Raw genomic sequence first — 20284 nt, 5'->3', positions numbered from 1 at the left:
TTGACTGTCATTTGCATTTCATGGTTGAGGAAAGAGAGGCATAGAGGGGCCTAAGTGACTTGTCCAAACACCTTCCCACTAATGTTTGCTTATTTTTGAGAGAGAGAGAGACAGAGCGTGAACGGGGGAGGAGCAGAGAGAGAGAGGGTGACAGAATCCAAAGCAGGCTCCAGGCTCCAAGCTGTCAGCACAGAGCCTGATGTGAGGCTTGAACTCACTAACTGTGAGATAATGACTTGAGCCAAAGTTGGACGGTCAACCGACTTCAGCCACCCAGGTGGCCCTGAGTTAGTTGTTTTAACGCACGTGTCTGTTTCTGCCACATGGAGACTCCTCATTGTCCCGGTCTGGCTGCCAATAAAAGTCTAGAGCGAGAGAGTATGACTGGGTCTGGCGTCTGCCCCGGGCCGAAGAGCTGTGGCCGGAGGGGCCGTCAAAAAGAACCTGGCTGCCTGAGCCCCACCTGGGTGTGTAGGGAGGGCAGGCATCTCTCTCAGCAGAGACTGGGCCCCGTTAACCCGGCGGGGGTCCACTTGGACTTCCCAGCCATAGATGGAAATGGCAGTCGGTAATCGATAATCTGTAGTCGGAGGGAGAGCTGTGACTGCTGCGGTGTGCTCCATGGAGCGCCCTGGTGTGAATTAGAAATCGGTGCCCTTCCTACTGGTGAGTGGGGGGGGGGGACTTCGGTACCCCCAGAGTGCAGCCTGCCTTGGCTCCCTGTGGTTTCAGCGTGAGTGAGAGATCAGAGCAAGCGCGCCAAAGTGGTAGCTATTAACTAAAGCAGCGGCAGCGGGCTCGTTACGGCATCTGCCGGTGCCTTCTGTCAGACTCCAAGATCCGGAGCCTTCCTTGTAGCCCCTGTTGCTTGGTGCCACGGGCCGCCCCTTGCCGAATGCCCACGCTGTGCCAGCTGTCTGCTCAGCAGCTCCCAGGGGCTCCAGTTTTCTCTTCTGCCTGTTTTAGGGTTGAGGCTGGATTCCGTGGTCGGCCTAGAGCACAGTCCGTGCAGATACAATCTCATGCCTCTGCTTCCTGCTCAGACGAGGGGAGGCGGTTCAGCCCTCCAGGGCCGCCAGCCGGGGTCTGCTGCCTCCTGAGCAGGGCTCCCTAGGAACCCCCCCCTTCTGCGGTGTCTCTCCCCAGGGCGTGAACCTCTCTGGGGGCCAGAAGCAGCGTGTGAGCCTGGCCCGGGCCGTGTACTGTGACTCTGACATCTACCTCTTCGATGACCCCCTGTCGGCGGTGGATGCCCATGTGGGAAAACACATATTTGAAAATGTGGTTGGCCCCAAGGGGATGCTGAAGAACAAGGTACCTGCCGAAGGGCCAGGGCTCGGCTCTGGCCGTCCTCGCGCATTTGTTCAGTCAAAATGTGCCCCCTTTGGGAATCCTTCACTTCCCACCTTTCAGGATTATTTTATTATTATTATTATTATTATTATTATTATTAATGTTTATTTATTTTTGAGAGAGCGAATGAGTGAGCATGAACGGGGGAGGGGCAGAGAGAGAGGGAGACACAGAATCCGAAGCAGGTGCCAGGCTTCCAGCTGTCCACACAGAGTCTGACACGGGGCTCAAGCTCACAAACTGTGAGACCACGACCTGAGCCGAAGTCAAATGTTTAACCGACTGAGCCACCCAGATGCCCCCCACCCCACTTTTTTAACTGAGCCACCCAGGTGCCCCCCCCTCCCCCCCCAATTTTTTTACTTGGACTTCAGAACACGTTCTAATGCTTCCCTTGCATGCCTTTCTGGGACAGCTTTCTTGCTCTTGTCCTTATAGGGGGACGTCCTTGACACTGACTTGAAGTCCTTGCCTTCACGTGGCCAAAGGAGGCTCCTCTTCCCGATTTAATAATGGGCGGCTTTGCAGAGGGAAATCCTATCCCTTCTGACTGATGGGGCAACTCTCCCTTCCCTGCTGACATGGCTGTAGGCTGAGGGACGGAGGTTTGGAGCAGGAAAAGTGCCTATAGCACCCGTACATGACAGGAAATGTGTCCTCACCTGTTTATCATCATCATCATCATCATCATTTTTAGGGGAATTATAGGATGGTTGAGAAGGAGTACTGCTTTTCGGTTTTTTTCTTCTGGAGAAAGAAGTATTTTCCACACGTCCATGGGGAAAATAGAGGAGATTCAGAAAAACACAACAAAGAAAAAAAAAAAAGCAATTTTGGACAACCCTACCCCATGCAGATGTCTTTATTTCAAGCCTTATAAATAGGTTATCATGTCACGTGTATACATAATGGACCTCAAGCCACTTAACCTATTGTAAGCATCATCCTGTACACACCATAAAAATTCTGGATAAACATAATTTTCAATTTAAAAAATTTCGTTATCAAAAATCTAAAAGAGTGTGAGGGTGTATACGTGAAGCAAAAAAAAAAAAAAAAATGGCGCACCTTTGTCCTGCGTCCTAGGCCCTGTCTCAGGAGACAGGTGTCACCAGGCCGCTTGCTGTCTGTTTCTGTACCACCCTTGAGCTAAGACTGGCTAAGACTGGTCTTTACATTTCTTTTTTTTTTTTTTTTTTAATTTTTTTTTTTTCCAACGTTTATTTATTTTCGGGACAGAGAGAGACAGAGCATGAACGGGGGAGGGGCAGAGAGAGAAGGAAACACAGAATCGGAAACAGGCTCCAGGCTCTGAGCCATCAGCCCAGAGCCTGACGCGGGGCTCGAACTCACGGACCGCGAGATCGTGACCTGGCTGAAGTCGGACGCTTAACCGACTGCGCCACCCAGGCGCCCCTGGTCTTTACATTTCTGAAGCGGTTGGAAAAAATCTGGAGGGGAAAAAAAAAAAATTGTGATATATGCAAATTGCATTGAGTTTAAATATATTTTTATATTTATATTTATATATAACACATATACATATTTTATTTATATAATATATATTTATTGGGTCACAGACCATCTTTTTCCATCGTATGTACGACCACTTTCACGCTGTGGCAACTTCACCACTGGTTGCCGTAGCAACCGGAGGATCCCTAAAGCCAAAAGTATTTACCATTTGGCCCTTTAAGAAAAAGTTTGCCGACTCATGTAGTTTGATGAACGTCCTTCCAAACCTTGACTTAACTGGATAAAATATATACAGATGTCTGAGTTTGTAGTGTCTTTTGGGAGGTGGGGGATTACCTGAAAAGAAAATTACGCCACGGCACACAGATTGTTTTGCATCTGTGTCATTTTTCTGTTCTTGGACACATGCATGGTTCCCTCCCTGCCTCCCTCTCATCCTTCAGATTTCTGTTCACAGATAGGCTTCCCCATCACCCTTGTTAAAATTGCAACCTTCCACCCTCGGTCTCATACCCCCCCGGCACCCGCCGTGTTGTACTTGTATTGGTCCTTTCTCCCCCGACCCTGGAGTGTGGGGCTGGGATCTGTTTCCCTCCCTGCGGCCCCCCAGCTCCTGGCAGGTGAGTGTTGAAGGGAGGCACCCATAGATGGGGGCGTCCCCGGCGCTCAGACTCGAGTTTGGCCACTAGGCTTAGGGGAATTGCGCTCATGCCCGGGCGCTGACTCGCGGGTCCCCGCTCTGCCTGCAGACACGGCTCCTGGTCACACACAGTATCAGCTACCTGCCCCAGGTGGATGTCATCATCGTCATGACCGGAGGCAAGATCTCCGAGATGGGCTCCTACCAGGAGCTGCTGGCCCGGGACGGGGCCTTCGCCGAGTTCCTGCGCACGTACGCCAGCACCGAGCAGGAGCAGTCCGAGCAGGATGACGGTAGGGCGCATAGGGTGCCTCGCTGGGCCCCCGCTGCCTCCCGGAAGTTCCCCCACACCCCCTCCGCGGTGGCCTGTCGGCAGCGGGCCAGCCTTTCCAGGGTCCCAATGCTTTGGGGGCCGCATTGAGAGGGAGTCCCAGCGCTTTGCGGCGGGGGCAGCAGATCTGGGCCCAAGTCCTGCTACTTTCCTGCGATGTGGCTCTGGGCCGAGCTTAAGTGTTCTCTCGGCAGGCACAGGGACGGTGGTGAGGTTCTCAAGAGGCTGTGGGAAGCAGTGACTTTGTGTGGCATAATCTAGAACAGATGTGAGAGTCGTGGGGGTTGTAGGCTACTGGTTGGCAAGACCTCGGTTTGAGTCCCATTGCCCCTCTGTTTTTTTTTTAATGTTTATTTTTGAAAGAGAGAGGGTGGGGGCAGAGAGAGAGGGAGACACAGAATCTGAAGCAGGCTCCAGGCTCCGAGCTGTCAGCACAGAGCCCGACGTGGAGCTCGAACCCGTGAACCGTGAGATCATGACTCAAGCCGAAGTTGGATGCTTAACCGACTGAATCACCCAGGTGCCCCCCACTGCCCCTCTTACTAGGGTCCCCCAAACCCTTCTGAGCCTCAGTTTCCCCACTGATAATAACAGGACAGTCTTCTGGCACTCGGTGGAGATTTCATGTGCTGAATTCCATAGAGCCTTGGGCATAGTGCCTGGCACACCGTGTTCGGGCCATGACAGCTGTTGTCATTACCCGCCCCGGGAAGAGTGCCCATCTCTTCACCCCATGCCCTTGGCACCTGCCAGGTCAGTGCAGACCTGCCCCCTTCCCACCTGCCGTACCCACTGTGTCCTCTCGGGCCAGGACTCCGAAAGCTGGAACCTCACCCTGTCCTTATTTGAAGGCTTCTGTGGTGAGACTTCTAAGAATCTGTCCTCTCCTCTCTGTTGGCTTTAATTTCAGGGGATTGGTTTGCCGCCTTCAGGCTGCCCTGTGTTTCATCACTCAGACTGGCATCTCAGAGGCTCCTCTCCTCCCCTCTCTGCTTGGAGCTCTGACCCCACAGAGAGGGAAGAGGTCATCTGACACCTTTGCTCCTTGGCTCGCGGCGATTGCTAAGAATGAAAACGAGAGATTGCTCTTCCGGCCCTGATCTCCCATCTCCAGGAGCAAATTACAGACTCCCCCAGCCTCCGGGGCACGTTCTTTATGTGCTTTGTCCCCAGGGAGGCCTCAGATAGACTGTCCACAGGGGCAGGGCTGCGGGACTGCCTCGTTGGGCAATTTGCACGGGTGCTTTTGTTCTCGGAACGTCTGTGATACGGTTCTAAGACACAGCCGCTGCTTGCTGAGGGCTTCCCGGGGCCCCTGTTCTCTGCCGGAGTTCCCTTGTTGACCCCTTCCATCGACTCATGAGGGAGTAGAATTGTTATTCCCGGTTCACTGGTGAGGAAAGTGAGGTTTAGGGAAATTTGTCCCTTCTGTGTCAGGGACGGCCGGGTGTCTGTAGCTGTGAATGGGGCCGGTCCCTAAGAAAGAGCTGTCTACTCTTCATCGAGGTAGTCATTCAGCAGATTTTTATTAAGCATCTACTACTATGTGTTGAGTGCTTGTATTAACTCCCTAGGGCTTCCTTGACAAAGTGCCACAGGCTGAGTGGCTTAAGCAACAGAAATTTAATCTCTCACAGTTTGGGAGAATGGAAGCCAAAGACCGATGTGTTCACCGGACTGATTCTTTCCGAGGCTCTGAGGGAGGGCTGTTCCACCCCTCCTCTGGCTTCTGGAGAGCTGCTGGTGGCCATTGGCTTATAGATGCATTACCCCCACATCTGCCTCCGTCTTTCACACAGAAACCTGGCGTGTTTCTGTCTCTCAATTTCCCCTTTTTATAATGACACCAGTTATATGGGATTAGGGCCCACCCTAATGACCTCACCTCAACTCATTACATCTGCAGATAACCTGTCTCCAAATACAGTCACGTTCGGAGCTCCTGGGGGCTAGGAATTCAGGAATTCCTAGAACAACACTGTTCTAGGTTTTGGGGAGACAGAAGTGAATGACATCTAGACAGATCCCTATCCTCATGGAGCTTGGAATCTGTTGGGAGAAAAGGGCAAAACACAAATCAAGAAATAAATGGTTTCCTAGAGCGTAAGTGCTATGAAGAAAAAAAAACCACACAGGATGATGAGCTGGGGAGTGATACGGATGACACCTGGCCATGCAAGGTGGTCAGAGACGCCCTTTCTGAGGAGGTGACCTTGGCATGGAAGGTTGCCAGCAAGGAGAAAATCTGGGAAACAGTGTGCTGACGCAGGGAACGGAAAGGAGGCCGGGTGGCCAGACCACGGTGGGTGAAGGGACAGTGGTGGGAGATGGCCTTTCAGGGTGAGGAGTTTGGGGTTTGGTCTCAATGCAGCGGGCATCCAGTGAATGTCAGAGAGGGGCAGCAACTTGGCCAAGGACACACAGCGGCTGCTGGCAGGGGTGGGACCTCAAGTCTGGCCTAAGTTTCAGTCGTCTGCTCCTTCTCTTGGTGCTTTATGTGTCTGCCTGGGGTCAGGGCTCATCCATTGCCTCTGCATTAGTGTGCTTCAGGAGCCCCAGTGGTTTGTCACGTTTTATTGAGATACAGTTGGCATAGCATACGATCCTCCCATTTAAAGCATACAGTGTAGTGATGTTTAGCACGTTGAGAGTTGGGCAGCCATCACCAAAACCAACTTTAGAACATTCCGGTCACCCCTCCAGAAAACCTCGTAGCCATTAGCAATCACTCCCCATTTTCTCCCAGCCCCCTAGGTCCCTGGCAGCTGCTCATCTTTCTGCCCCTAGATTTGTCTGTTCTGGGCATCTCATGTAAATGGAATTCTAGACCGTGTGGTCCTTAGTGAGCTGGTTTCTTTCACTTCGTGTGATGTTTCTGAGGCTCACCCGTGTGATAGCACATGTCTATACTTGATAACCTTTCTGTGGCTGGGTAATACACACCCCATTTTGTTTATTCAGTCATCCGTTGATGACAGGTCAAGTTGTTTCCATGTTTTGGCTGTTATAAATTGTGCTGCTCTGAACCCTCTTGGTATTAAAAGTGTTTCCTTTTGCGAGCGTGAGGCAAGAAATGCCTCCAGTTTATCATTCCTGGTGGGAATGAGTTTCTACGTATCTCTGCTCTTGGGGTCGGAAAGTTCTGTCTTAAGTCTAGCCTGCTTCCCTCCTGCTTCAGGGTCGCCTTCCTCTGATTGTCATGCCACTGCCACGTGCTGGATGAGACAACCCCACAGCCCCTGTACGTCTCAGTCCAGCTTCCTTCAGGTGAAAACAACTCTGTATGCTCTCTCAGGTGACACGTGTGCCTTTTACTGAATCTTTTTCCCCCGAACGAGGTCGCCCTCCTTTGTATTCAGGTGCACAGGGAGCATCCTTAAACTCTGCTGACCACAGATGGGTTTTTTCACTCCCCTTCCTCCACCACCGCCAACAGATCCAAAGCATTCGGTGCAGAACACGGAATACTGCCAATTACTTTTTTTTTTTTTTCTTTTTTCCTTTGGCCACGTCAGCACTTAATTTGGCAATGAAAATGCCACCCTTGCACCACTGCGGGGTCATTTTCCCAATTTAGCCGTACAGCCTCCCCCAGAAGTCCTTAGCCCTGTGGGTCTGAACTCACACTGGGCAGTGTCTTCACTTTCTCCCTCTCTCGGAGGGGCCCCCGGCACTGCAGCTTGGCATCGGGGTCCGATATTGCTCAGCTGTGGCAGGTTTCCAAGAGCCAATGACCCTGAATTTGTTTGAGCCACATTTTTGGCTTCCCCTAAGGGAAACTTTTTTTTCCCTTGTTGGATTAATCAGATCTTTTTTAGAACACCCAGGCTGAAGGGGGAGAGTGGTTGGTTTGGGGGGATTCTTTCCCAGGGGGGTAGAGAATAGTAGAGGTAACAGGAAGTAGGCTTAGGAAGAGAAGATACTGACCAGTCCTGGCAGGGATTTATTACACTGATTTGTAGGAAACTTTTTTCTTCCTTTTTCTTTTCTTTCCTTTCCTTTTCTTTTCTTTTCTTTTCTTTTCTTTTCTTTTCTTTTCTTTTCTTTTCTTTCCTTTTCTTTTCTTTTCTTTTCTTTTCTTTTCTTTTCTTTTCTTTTTTCTTTTCTCTTTTCTTTCCTTTCCCTTTCCTTTCCCTTCCCTTTCTCTTCCCTTTCCCTTCCCTTTCCCTTCCCTTTCCTTTCCCCTTCCTTTCCTTTCCTTTCCGTGGCAAAGAGAGTTACAAACTGACTTATTAACCTTTGTATCCGGAAGGTAAAGAACTTTCTTATGTACTCTGGTGTCTTTATTAGGAAGACTGCTCTAAAATTTACAGCAGTGGTTTTTAGCGGGGGGACATCTGTGCCTCCCAGGATACTTGGCAGTGTCTGGAGACTTTTTTGGTTGTGACAACTGGGATGGAGGAGGGCGGTGCTAACACAGAGGGTGGAGACCAGAGACGCTGCTAAGCATCCTACAATGCACAGCACTCTCCCCCCACACCCTCCCCCCCCAGAAAATAGAGCATATGCTCTGACTCCACGCTCCCCAGGTTCTTTCCTGTCATCTTGGGAGAAACACCTTTCTCCCACTTTTCAGAACCTTACTTAATTCATCTCTCAACCTCATGTCTAATTTTTTCTGTTTTTCAGATTTTTGCTGACAGTTTCTTTTTTTTCTTTTTCTTTTTTTTTTACTGATTAGGGAATCAATATGTGCTCATTTTAGACAGCTGGAGGCTGCAGAAAAACCCACAAAACCAGGAAAAAGAATGTCCATCCACTCACCCACCTGCCAGAGGGTTTGTCTGTGTCTGTCTTGCCTCGGCCTTACTCCCGAGCAGAGGAGTGCCCTCTGTGCATTCAGCCATCAGTTCTCCTTTCTTTCTTTCCTTAACGGTGGTAACAGTGGGTCATAAGCACCGCCCCATATTGCAAAAGTCTCTCATAAACACCGAACAGCTGCTGGAGAGTCCAGCGTCCAGATGGCACATTCCTTTAGGCTGTTCTCAGTAGCCATATTTCTTCCTCCTGAGTACGAAGTACTTTCTGGGCCTAGGCTGGTGGATCGGGCCAGGCGATGCAGCCGGTCAATTCCGTTTTTGGTCAAAAACGAAGCGTTGACTGTAACGCAGCGACTTGGGATTCTTCCCTTGAGGGAGGTTTGCCTGCTGGCCCGTGCCCAAGCAGAGTTCCAGAACCTTCTTGAGAATAAACAACAGAGCTCCGAGGTGCTGGTTTTGAGGGCCGGTGGCTGGCTGGACACGGAGCCCAGGCAAGGGCACTTAGGAGGTCCAAGGGCAGGGGCCCTTACACCCCAAGGGGAAGGGACAGCCCCTTACCTGGTACCTGGAAGCACTGGAGGAACACGTATTGGAGAAGAAGTTTGGTGCCTTTGCTAAAAAAAAACATTCTTACTATTTTATAGCACCCCCCCTCCCCCCTTTCATTTTCCACTTTCTCTGCTTTAGTTTTCTTTGTGGTACTAACCACTGCCTGACAGCCAAGTCTAGATCTGTTACTTCGTGTATTATCTCTCTCTCTGTCTGTCTCTCTCTCTCCCTTTCCCTTTCCCTTTCCCTTTCCCTTGGAATTTAAGCTCCATGAGGGCTTTTTGGTTACTTGTATATCCCCAGGACTGGGAACAGTGCCTGGCACACAGTAGACGCTCAGTATAATGTGTTAAATCAGCAAATGGATGCATGATGCCTTGATTATTGAAGGCACATCCTACGTAAGCTTTGAACATTAACACAGCTGTATAAAGATCCCAGATTAGACGAAAATATGCGTTGATTTTACCCATGTCTCCAGGGTTGGTTTAGAAATCAGCTTTACGGGGCGCCTGGGTGGCTTAGTCGGTTGAGCATCCGAGTTTAGCTCACGTCATGATCTCGTGGTTCATGGGTTCGAGCCCCGCATCAGGCTCCATGCTGACAGCTCAGAGCCTGGAGCCTGCTTCAGATTCTTTGTCTCTCCCTCTCTCTGCCCCTCCCCTGCTCATGCTCTGTCTCTGTCTCTCAAAAATAAACATTAAAAAAAAAATTAGAAGAAAGCAACCAGCTTTGTGGGTGTGGGATGTGAGATGGCATCATGGTGGCCAATGGGGTGCCCATTCTGGCCCTGGAAGGTCATCTCTGCTTCACTTGGCCATTGATGTGTTAATCTGTCCATCTGCGTGTCAGGTGTGTACAGAGCACTTGGTGTGTGCCATGGGGACACCCAGTACTTGAGCCACTGTGTGGAATGGTGCCTCTTGGATTGTGCAGTGCACGGTCTGTTACACCCTACATGGCCATCCAGTGTGCCTGATGATGGGAATAGAGTAGTGGAAAAGACCTCCTCTCTGTTTTCAAGAGCTCACAGTTGGATGGTGGAAACAAACACCAAATATTCAACGACGTGGTGGTGCTAACCGCAGCGATGGAGGTGAGCCTGGGGGGCTGGGGGGGGACCAAGATGAAATCTGAGCCAAGTCACCTTCTCTTCCCCTTTTCTTGGCTCCATCTGTAGCTGGTTCAGAGTAAGGTTCCTTGTGGCCCAGACCCCTGTCGTGAGCAGCGTCTGACCTCGAGGAACTGAGGGCTGTGGGCTAAGTAAGCAATTAAGAAAATAATTTTAGGGGCGCCTGGGTGGCGCAGTCGGTTAAGCGCCCGACTTCAGCCAGGTCACGATCTCGCGGTCTGTGAGTTCGAGCCCCGCGTCGGGCTCTGGGCTGATGGCTCAGAGCCTGGAGCCGGTTTCCGATTCTGTGTCTCCCTCTCTCTCTGCCCCTCCCCCGTTCATGCTCTGTCTCTCTCTGTCCCAAAAATAAATAAACGTTGAAAAAAAAAAAATTTAAAAAAAAAAAAAAGAAAATAATTTTAAATGGCCCCTTGGTTTTTGAGGGCCTGCACAGGAAGCCCAGGCCCTGGCGCCGGATGGCCCGGAGTCAAACAGCAGTCCTGCCACCTGTGTGAATTTGGGGGCAATGACTCCCTTTCCACAAGTCAGTTTTCTTACCCGAAACGTGTGATAGAGTGGAGGCCTGTGTGCGGTCCCCCAGCTGCCACACCCACCCCACCCAGCTGTTATACTGTGACCAGTGCAGACAGAGGGTTGGCTTGCATTTCTCTAGATCTTTTTATGTTTGACATGGTTATAACTTTTAGGGAAACGGCTGGCCCCGTGCAGTGTGCTCGTCAGGGACCTACCCAGAACGTGGGATGGGGCCACTGGGGCTCAGGTGCAGCCCCTCCTCATCCTTAGGAGATAACATCCACCCATCCCCTCTGGACATTTATTTTTTTATTTTTATTTTTTTTTTTAGAGTGCAAGATGGAAAGAGGGGCAAGTGGAGAGAGAGAATCTTACGCGGGCTCCACGGTCAGTGCCGAGCCCAACGTGGGGCTCGATCCCCTGACCCTGGGATCATTACCTGGGCTAAAATCAGGAGTCAGGCTTTCAACTGACTGAGCCACCCAGGTGCCCCCACTCCAGGCACTCAAATTGGGTAGTTTAGGGAGGGAGTTTTGCTTTGGTCCTTAACACTTTTCTGGATCTTCTGATTTCTCAGGTGGCAAAGTGGTAGCTGAGGAGGAGAAGGGCCGGTGACACCTGGGTTAGATGTAGCCATACTTGCATGGAGAGACTGTAGGTGCCCTGGTCCTGTAGCTGTGTGCTTGGAGAGAGGCCCTTGACGGTCTGCAGACCTTTATTGGACACCTACTATGTGCCAGGCTTTCTGGTGGACCCTTGGGGAGGTAGTCTGAATCCCCAGATCTACTCCTCAGCTTGGTGGCCTTGGTTAAGCCTGACTGTCATGTAGGTCAGATGACCATGATATGAGCATGTCTTGAAGGAGATCTTGTCCACAAAATGCTCGGCACGTAGTGGGTGGACAGTGAATGGCCACAGTGTGGTTCTTATGATCCCATCCTTACTTGCTGGGCGTGGGCAGGACCTAGGCGACCCAAGGCAGAGCAAGGAGATGCCTGATGGAGTAACTGCAGGTGTCTGCGGGTGCCCAGAGGAGGGCTGTCTGTTAGCAGAATTAGAGCAGGGAAGGCTGTGCTGGCTCCCTCTGGCGAGGTAAAGGCATCGCCAGCCACTGGAGTGGACCCATCGCTCCTGCCTTCCTTAAACAGCAATATGTCTTAAGGGTCCAGACGTAAGGGCTCTTCCGTAAGCCACAGAAGCCGACTCCGGCTGCTGAAACAAGGAAGAGGACCAGGTAGCTCAGAAATCAAAGGCCAAACCAAATGAGCAAGACTCAGGAAGTAGGAACTCCGGGAATCCTGTTCCTTCAGGACAGATCAACCCAAGCTGTCTTTAGTCCTGGTCGGGTCACTGATAGTTCAAAGTCATGGGGAAGGGGTTCCTTGGACTAAGCTTCTGCCCTTGGGCAGAGCCCCCGGGGCCTGCCTGTAGGAAGAGACTGTAGGAAGAGGGAGGGGCTGACGCCTTGCGAAGAAGTAAGACAGAGTGGTGGATCGACCCCTGTTCACGTTGCCCCCCTAGGACTCTCAGTCTGTCTCCTTTCGGCGGAGAGTTTTCCAGCTGCCCCAGCTGCTGTATCAACCTGTGGGCTAATTGGGTTGAGAGAAGGGGTCACGGGAGGCCACTGTGAGGTCTCCCATCCAGACCTTATGGCTCATACTGGGTGAGGAGCAGAAGGGGAGGCTGAAGCTTGCACAGGGCAGCCTGTGCGGCCCTGAGAGTGGGGCTCTCTGAAGCCCTTGCCACAGCGCAGGTGTCTCTGGGCGTGTTTTCGGGCATCCCTGTCCCTGCACAGAGAAAGATGGTCAAGGCCAGGCCGGGGCCTCCAGTGCCGGGCGCATATGTGGCTGTCCTTGCCTGCACGGAAAATCCTTGTTATCATTCTTCTCTGTGATGTAGTTTCTTTTTTTAATTAAAAAAAAAAAAAATAAGAAAGATGCTGCATTAAAAAGAAACGTATAGGGGCGCCTGGGTGTCTCAGTCGGTTGAGCGTCCAACTTCAGCTCAGGTCACGATCTTGCGGTCCGTGAATTCAAGCCCTGTGTCAGGCTCTCGGCTGATGGCCCGGAGCCTGGAGCCTGCTTCCGATTCTGTGTCTCCCTCTCTCTCTGCCCCTCCCCCGTTCATGCTCTGTCTCTCTGTGTCTCAAAAATAAATAAACGTTAAAAAAAAAAGAAAGAAAGAAACGTATAAAGCAGTGATTGTCAATCTTGGCTGCACCCCGTAATTATCTACAGAACGTGTTTCTAGGCATGAGTGCTGCTAAGTACCACTGTGGTGTCTTTCCCTTACTAAGCCCCGTGCACGGCCTCATCCATCCTCCCACTTACGAAGGTAGCTGTGACTCCCGCTTTGCAGATGTGAAAGTTGAGGCTCAAGGAGGTTTATTGCTTCCCTAGCCCACACAGCTGGGAAATAAGACAACGCTTCATTCCTGACTGTGCTCTCACTCAGGATGGGCGCCTGGCCTCCCTGCATGCCGTCATTGCAGGGACCGAACCTGGGCGGGGGGCATCCCCATGGGGGGGGGGGGTGCGTCCTTCACAGCCAAGATGGAGAATCACCAGCTCAGAGCTCCCCGCCCCCAACGCGGGAATGGTTGCCTGCCCCGCTCTGCAGTGTCTCATCTGAAAGAGCCTGCCTTTTTGCATTCTGCACCATTTCACGTCCCATCAGCATGTTCCCAGGGTCGCCCTGCCCTTGCTGGCTGCGTATTTGTCCCTTTAGTAACATCTCCCCCGCATGCCCTCCCCTCCTCTTCCGGGCCAGCCCTTTGGAGTCCTACACCGTGCGTCTCTCTTGTACGCTCTTTCTTTGTCCTGGGAGTGGCGTGCAGAGTTGAGTGCAGAGCGGGGGTGATAATAACATACGACCGAGGGGTCGGGAGAATGAAGGCAGATATTGTATGTCAGCACAGCGGCCACCACTTGTTTAATAAATGTGAGCCACTGCCGTCGAGGTTATGGTGGTGAGTGTGGATGCTGAGGGTGTGACTCCTGGGACGGGGGCACATGCCTGCCTGGTATTTCTCACGGTGGCTCCACCAGTCATCAGGGAAGTTCGTCACTGTGGGGGAAAAGGCACTGCTCCAGGCACCCTCTACCCTAGACGTCTGGAACTCCCCACGATCTGGCACCAAAAACTGGCCCTGGGAGGTGCGGCTGGAGCGCCTTCCCGGACTCCTCCTGTTGGCTGATGCTCTTGTCAAAACTGGTTGTTATTTGAGTACGCGCCTTGCTCGGGATGCTTAGGGACCCATGAGCTGTGCCCCATTCCCCACGAGGCTCCTTGCTTCCTAGCTTCTTGGACTAAGCTTCATGCAGCTGAGACGCTGTTAGCTGCACTACATTATTTTTTTTTCAACGTTTATTTATTTTTGGGACAGAGAAAGACAGAGCATGAACGGGGGAGGGGCAGAGAGAGAGGGAGACACAGAATCGGAAACAGGCTCCAGGCTCTGAGCCATCAGCCCAGAGCCCGATGCGGTGCTCGAACTCACGGACCGCGAGATCGTGACCTGGCTGAAGTCGGACGCTTAACCGACTGTGCCACCCAGGCGCCCCAGGTGCACTGCATTATAACTGCTGGCACAGGGCACCGTCCCCTGCGGGGCCCTCTAGGTGGTCGCAGGCCGTCACCTGTGGCCCAAGGGAGCCAGCCAGCAACACATATCTCCCGCGCCTGCGCCGGGAGACTGTCTGTGGCCTCAGCAAAGCAGCTCCTGCTTTCTGAGCTTCCTGGGGGGTCAGGTTATCTGCGTTTAAGTGATGGGTTTTCCTCAATGTCCTGGGTCTTGGTGTCCAGCTCCTGACATCACAATTTCCCTCTCTCCTGTCTTCTGCCCGGGTTAACAGGCATCAGTAGTCCCGGGAAGGAGACGAAGCAGATGGAGAATGGCATGCTGGTGACGGACGTCGCGGGGAAGCAGCTGCAGAGGTAGGGGGTACGGGCGGACCCGTTCCTCCGGATTCTCCAGGTGCCCTGTCTCTGCCACCTGCCTGGGTCGGGAGCCAAGAGGGATGGGAGTGCCGGCAGCCTGTCTGACCTACCGAGACAGGCCTTCAGCTCCCCGAGGTCTTAGAAGATGTGGGCTTTCTGCCTCCTTTCCCAAATCATTAGGAGACCTCACCTGGCACTGTTCACCAGATGATGTCTGCACTTAGGACACTCACGTTCCCCACATGATATCGATCTTGGCTCAAGTCGTTCAGAGGGGCCTGGACTAGTCAGGCTGTAAGAGCCAGTATTTGAATCAAAATGGTCACACTGGTAGCAACCACGGTGTTCAATCCACCATTAGGAGCCAGTCATGGCACCAGCCCTGTATGGTCTGTTGAAATCTTACCTTCCCATTTTATAGATGAGCAAACTGAGCACTCTCCCTAAGTCATGCAGCTGGAGAGAAACTGAATTTTTTTTTTTTTTTAACATTTATTTATTTTTGAGAGACAGAGACAGAGCACAAGCGGGGGAGGGGCAGAGAGAGAGAGAAAGAGAGAGGGAGGGACACAGAATCCGAAGCAGGCTCCAGGCTCTGAGCTGCCAGCACAGAGCCCGACGTGGGGCTCGAACCCACGAACTATGAGATCATGACCTGAGCCAAAGTCAGATGCTTACCTGACTGAGCCACCCAGGTGCCCCGAAACTGAGCTTGGATTCGAACCCATTCCTGGTCTCTGAGCCAGTGCTCCATAGGTCTAGGCTTTGCTGCTTTAAAGGAGGTTGTTTTCAGCTAGATGGTTTGGGATTTGGAGGAGCAGCATTCTGTGAGCCTGCTTGCTTAACCTCTCTGTGCCTCAGTTTTCTTATGTGTCAGATAGGGTCTGCGGTGTTCCTACTGCAGGGGGCTGGCTGTAGTGAGACGGACACTGTGTAGTGCCTGAGAAGTACTCAGCACAGCACCTTGCTCCATCAGCACCCAGTAAACAGCACTCACTTCTAACTGGGTGAGCTGGGGCTGCCTGCAGTTATCTTGCTCCGGGTGGGGGTGGATTCCACAGACACGGGGCTGGGAAGGAAATTGGCGTGAGTAGCTCCTCCCATCAGAACACTGCGCACAGTAGCCCCCTAGACTCCTGGTTTTTGTTGTACGGGACAGGTGGAAATATTCCTGCTCTGTTGGTGCACCCGTCAAGGCAGTGAGCTAGCTACATGTGTGTAAGTCACGTAGAACGGAGCCTCACCCCGGGGCTGTGGGGGCACTGCCGGGATTCAGGCACGTGATCAGTCGGTCATGGTTGCTGCGATTGGAGAATCTGCTGAGAAAACCGACATAAGGCAGCACCTGGAGGTGGTCCTGGGACCTACGGGCGGTGACGGTGGGGGGCTTGCCAGGGAGAACCATGAGCGGACTGAGCAGAAGCGTCAGGGACACTGGGCATGTCAGTTGCTATGTAACAGATGACCTCAAACTTAGTGGCTTGTCATCTCCTAGTTTCTGTGGCTTTGGAAGATCTGGGCACGGCTGAGCCGCTTCGTCCATTCAGGGTCTCACACGAGCCACATCCGAGGTTCCTGGCAGGCTGGGGTCTCATCTGAAGGTTCGGCTGGGGAAGGATCCACTACGAAGCTCACATGAGTGTTGGCAGGAATCAGTTCCTCGGGGCCCGGATCACTGTCCTCAGTTTCTAACTGGAGCCCCTTCCGCTCCCAGCTGGCCTGAGGAGCTTGCAGGCTTCATGAATGCCTGCAAACCAAGAAGGCAGTGGGGAGAGTCCCCAACCAGGATGGAAGTCACATCCCGTTGCTTTGCCCGTGTGGGACTGAGCCATGGCTCAAGAGGGCATTCTTGTGCATATGCCCACGCACGCCTGCCTCATTCTCCAGGGTGTCAAGTCCCCTGGGGGTGGGGCTACCTCGGGGAAGGCTCTAAAGACGGCTTTGGGCCACACGATCGGTGATAGTGTATCGTGGTGTTTAAAGCTGATGATGACCACCGACAGGCCAGAGATGCTTCTTGAGCGCTGCCTGCGTGAAGGGACATCTTCTCCGTGGGGTCCTGTGTCGCGGGTCCCCTCCCTGGGTCACGGCTATGAAATCAGAGGATTGAACTAGCTTGATGCTCTGCTGGGCTTGCGTCTGTCCCCGAGGCTCCCGTTTGGTTGACACCCGTGTGCCCTGCTTTCCCCAGACAGCTGAGCAACTCTTCCTCCTACAGCGGGGATGTTAGCCGCCACCACACGAGCACCGCCGAGCCGCAGAAAGCTGGAGCCCGGGACGAGGACGCGTGGAAGCTGGTGGAGGCAGACAAGGCTCAAACGGGGCAGGTGAGGACCGTGGCTGGCGTCCCTGCGTGCGGGGCCCTGTGCAGAACGCCTTGTTTATGTTCGCTGGTGTCTTGCCCCTCAACAAGCCTATAAAAGTGCCATTTCCCAGTGCTGGAAACAGGGACCCGAGAGCCTAAATGACTTGCCCAAGGTCGCAGCCGGGGGATGGCAGAGCTAGGATTTGAACCCTGGCAGCCAGACTCCAGGGTTGACGTTTGTAGCCTCTGCTTTACTGACCACCACCTCCTTTGAGCAGCTGGGGGCTTTCTGTAGGTGACCTGGGTGCTCTAAATCCTGCCTTCCCACGTGTGGCAAGTTGTGTACAAGGTAAGGTTGCCTCTGAGATAACATCTCTGTCGCGTTGCGTAATGTGAGTCTTTGATTTCTGTTTTAACCCTGATGATTACCTAGAAAGTCTGAGTTAGATGCTCATTTATCTTTTATGCCTGTCTTAGTCTGGTGAGCTGCTGTCACAAAAAACCATAGGCTGGGGGCGCCTGGGTGGCTCAAGTCGGTTAAGCCTCCGACTTCAGCTCAGGTCATGACCTCGTGGTCTGTGGGTTCGAGCCCCGCGTCGGGCTGTGTGCTGACAGCTCAGAGCCTGGAGCCTGTTTCGGATTCTGTGTCTCCCTCTCTCTCTGACCCTCCCCCGTTCATTCTCTGTCTCTCTCTGTCTCAAAAATAAAAATAAATGTTAAAAAATAAATAAATAAATAAAAACCATAGGCTGGGTGGCTTAGAAGCAACCTGCCTTTATTGCTAGCACTTCGGGAGGCTGGCGAGTCAAAGACCAAGGTACCAGCAGGCGTTTCTAGAGAGGGCTTGCTTCTTGGTTCGCAGACAGCCGTCTGCTCTGTGGAGCCACTCCTCTAAAGGCACTAACCCCATTGTGAGGGTTCCGTCCTGAGGATCCGACCACTTCCCCAGAGCCCCACCTCTTAATACCATCTCCCTCGGGGTTAGGATCTCAACATCCAAACCTGGAGGGACACAAACATTCAAGTCTGTAGCACTGACAGGCGCTGACGTCTTGTTGTCCCAGGGAAAACTGGTTTCAGGCCCTTGTTTTCTTGTATGTGTTTTATGCTCCCCTGTTTTGGGCGTGTGTCAATAATCTTCCATTTATGGTAACGATCCAGAGTTTATTTTTAAAAATACATGTGGCATGTTTTTTAAAAGAAAAGGGGAATGGAATTTTTAAAATAAGTACACACCCCAAGTGGGGTGGTTCAGGAACAAGCGAGGTCAAGACAGCATTCTCTCAGATCGACCTGGATGCATCCAGAAGCTCCTGGAATCCTCCGTTTCAGGCTTCTTCTCTCCTCTTCTCATCGCAGCCTTGGTCAGGGGTGGAGGTGGCTGTAGTATATCCTCCCTCCTGTTCTCGCTGGTCCTCTGGGGAGCCAGGGGAGTGACCCCAAATCAAAGACCGGAGAAGGAATGCCAGGCCCACTTAGTGCTTATTTAATCCCACACCGCCCGGTATTACCTGCCTTTTATACGCCAGGAAAACAGAGCAGGGGGCTTGTGACTTGCCAGAGCTCGACTGGGAGTGGAGCTGGGCTCAGCAAGCTCGCTCGGAAATCTTGGACTCCCACGCCCACCGTGCTCTGCTGCTGCTGGGGAGGTCCCCAAGTCCCGCAGTGTAATTCCGGGATCCGCAGCAGGCTGCTTGGCTGTGTGACAAAGCCAAACGGTGACCAAAACGTGGTAATTCTGGAACAGCCCCGCACCCCCCACGCCCCATTTCAGTTGGAAAAACGGGACAAAATAAAAGTCAAAAAGAAGCACTCAGTTACACGTGAGACCTCCGGGCTTTCACCTGTGAACCTTTCAGCCCGACTATTATTCACATCAGTGGTTTTTATGACCCCAAATTCAGCACATGAGAGCTTGAAGCGACCATGAGCACACCCACACAAGGACGGATACCTGGCGTTTGTAGAAACCGAGCCAGGCAGATTGGGCCTAGGGCTGGCCCAAAGCAGGCTGCCCCTGTCTCTGGTGTTCAGGCCCCCCTTTGAACAACTACACAGAATTATTTAGCCCTCCTCCTGGGCTCCACAGGGAAGGGAGGAGTGGGAGAAGTCCTCCTTGGTTGCCCTTTGGAGCCGAGGAACAGACTAAGCCAGCACCGACCATCCAGGAGCCAGTGGAACCAATGTGGAGTCGGTGTTCGTGTTGAGAGGAAACGAGGGGGGAGGTAGCACTTGGTCTCGGTTGCTAGGCCACATGTCACACCTTCCTGATGGGCCTGGACTAAAGCTCCGAATGCTAAACAGGATCTTCCAGGCCCTGTGTGGTGTGACCGCCGCTCGTTCTGTAGCTCGACCGTGTTCCAGCCACCCACGCCTCCCTTCGGTTCCCTAAACGTGTTGTGTTCCTTCCTATCTCAGGGCCTTTGCACATGCTGCTTCCTCTGCCCTACGTGCCTTTTTTTCCATTCTTGGTCATCATTTCCTCAGGGAAATTGTCTGATTACCTCCCCGTTCGGTCAGGTCCTGATGCCCAATTTTACGCTCTGAGGGAATCCTGCACTGCTCCAGCCCTTCTCTATAATTACACATTCACCTGGACGCTGGATGTCTGTCTTGCCACTTGACCGGCAGCTCCATGAGGGCAGAGACCTTGACTTTCTCTCCTGCTGACTTTATCCATCAACTGAGGGGGACTGTGCCATGGGCGTGAGCACCGGGCGGGGGGCGGGGGGACTGGATCACACAGGTGCTGTTGGAGTGCCTGACATGGGATGCGTGTGGTGGGAACACCCTCCGAATGCCTTCTGTCCCCGGGTCTGCAGGTCAAGCTGTCCGTGTACTGGGACTACATGAAGGCCATCGGACTGTTCATCTCCTTTCTGAGCACCTTCCTTTTCTTGTGCAACCACGTTGCTGCCCTGGCTTCAAACTATTGGCTCAGCCTCTGGACTGATGACCCCATCGTCAACGGGACCCAGGAGCACACCAAAGTCCGGCTGAGCGTCTACGGCGCCCTGGGCATTTCGCAAGGTGGGGGCCGTCTCCTTCCCGTCCTCCTCTGCCCACCCAATTTTGGCCACTTGAAATGTCTCCATGTCTTACTATGCAGTTGGGTCCCCCATTTGTCAGGGTTTTGCAGACCCCCAAACTAAGCCAAACTCACATGAACGGTACCTGTCACTTAGTAGACACTCAGATACCTTGTAGAGGGAATGTTTCTTGAATGCTCTGTTTCATGGGGCCCTAGGAGATGAAGAGCACTCCAGTGTGTCCATTTTACAGATGA

General features: G+C 52.6%; 1 protein-coding gene across 3 annotated transcripts in view; it reads left to right on the top strand.

Moving 5' to 3' along the window:
- Positions 1-20284, top strand: part of ABCC1 (ATP binding cassette subfamily C member 1) — a 141346-nt gene that overhangs the window by 100807 nt on the left and 20255 nt on the right. For 2 of the 3 annotated variants that reach the window (XM_045460239.1, XM_045460241.1), the window contains exons 18-22: positions 1147-1314; positions 3579-3762; positions 14609-14690; positions 16885-17020; positions 19821-20028. In XM_045460239.1, coding sequence (XP_045316195.1) covers positions 1147-1314; positions 3579-3762; positions 14609-14690; positions 16885-17020; positions 19821-20028 — 778 coding nt within the window. The remainder of the gene's footprint in view (positions 1-1146; positions 1315-3578; positions 3763-14608; positions 14691-16884; positions 17021-19820; positions 20029-20284) is intronic. The other variant, XM_045460240.1, reaches the window with a different exon arrangement.

The sequence above is a fragment of the Leopardus geoffroyi genome, chromosome E3 (genome assembly GCF_018350155.1).
Source record: "Leopardus geoffroyi isolate Oge1 chromosome E3, O.geoffroyi_Oge1_pat1.0, whole genome shotgun sequence".
NCBI lineage: Eukaryota > Metazoa > Chordata > Mammalia > Carnivora > Felidae > Leopardus > Leopardus geoffroyi.
Note: the sequence above shows the minus strand (reverse complement) of the source record. Positions and strands in the feature narration are given on the sequence as shown.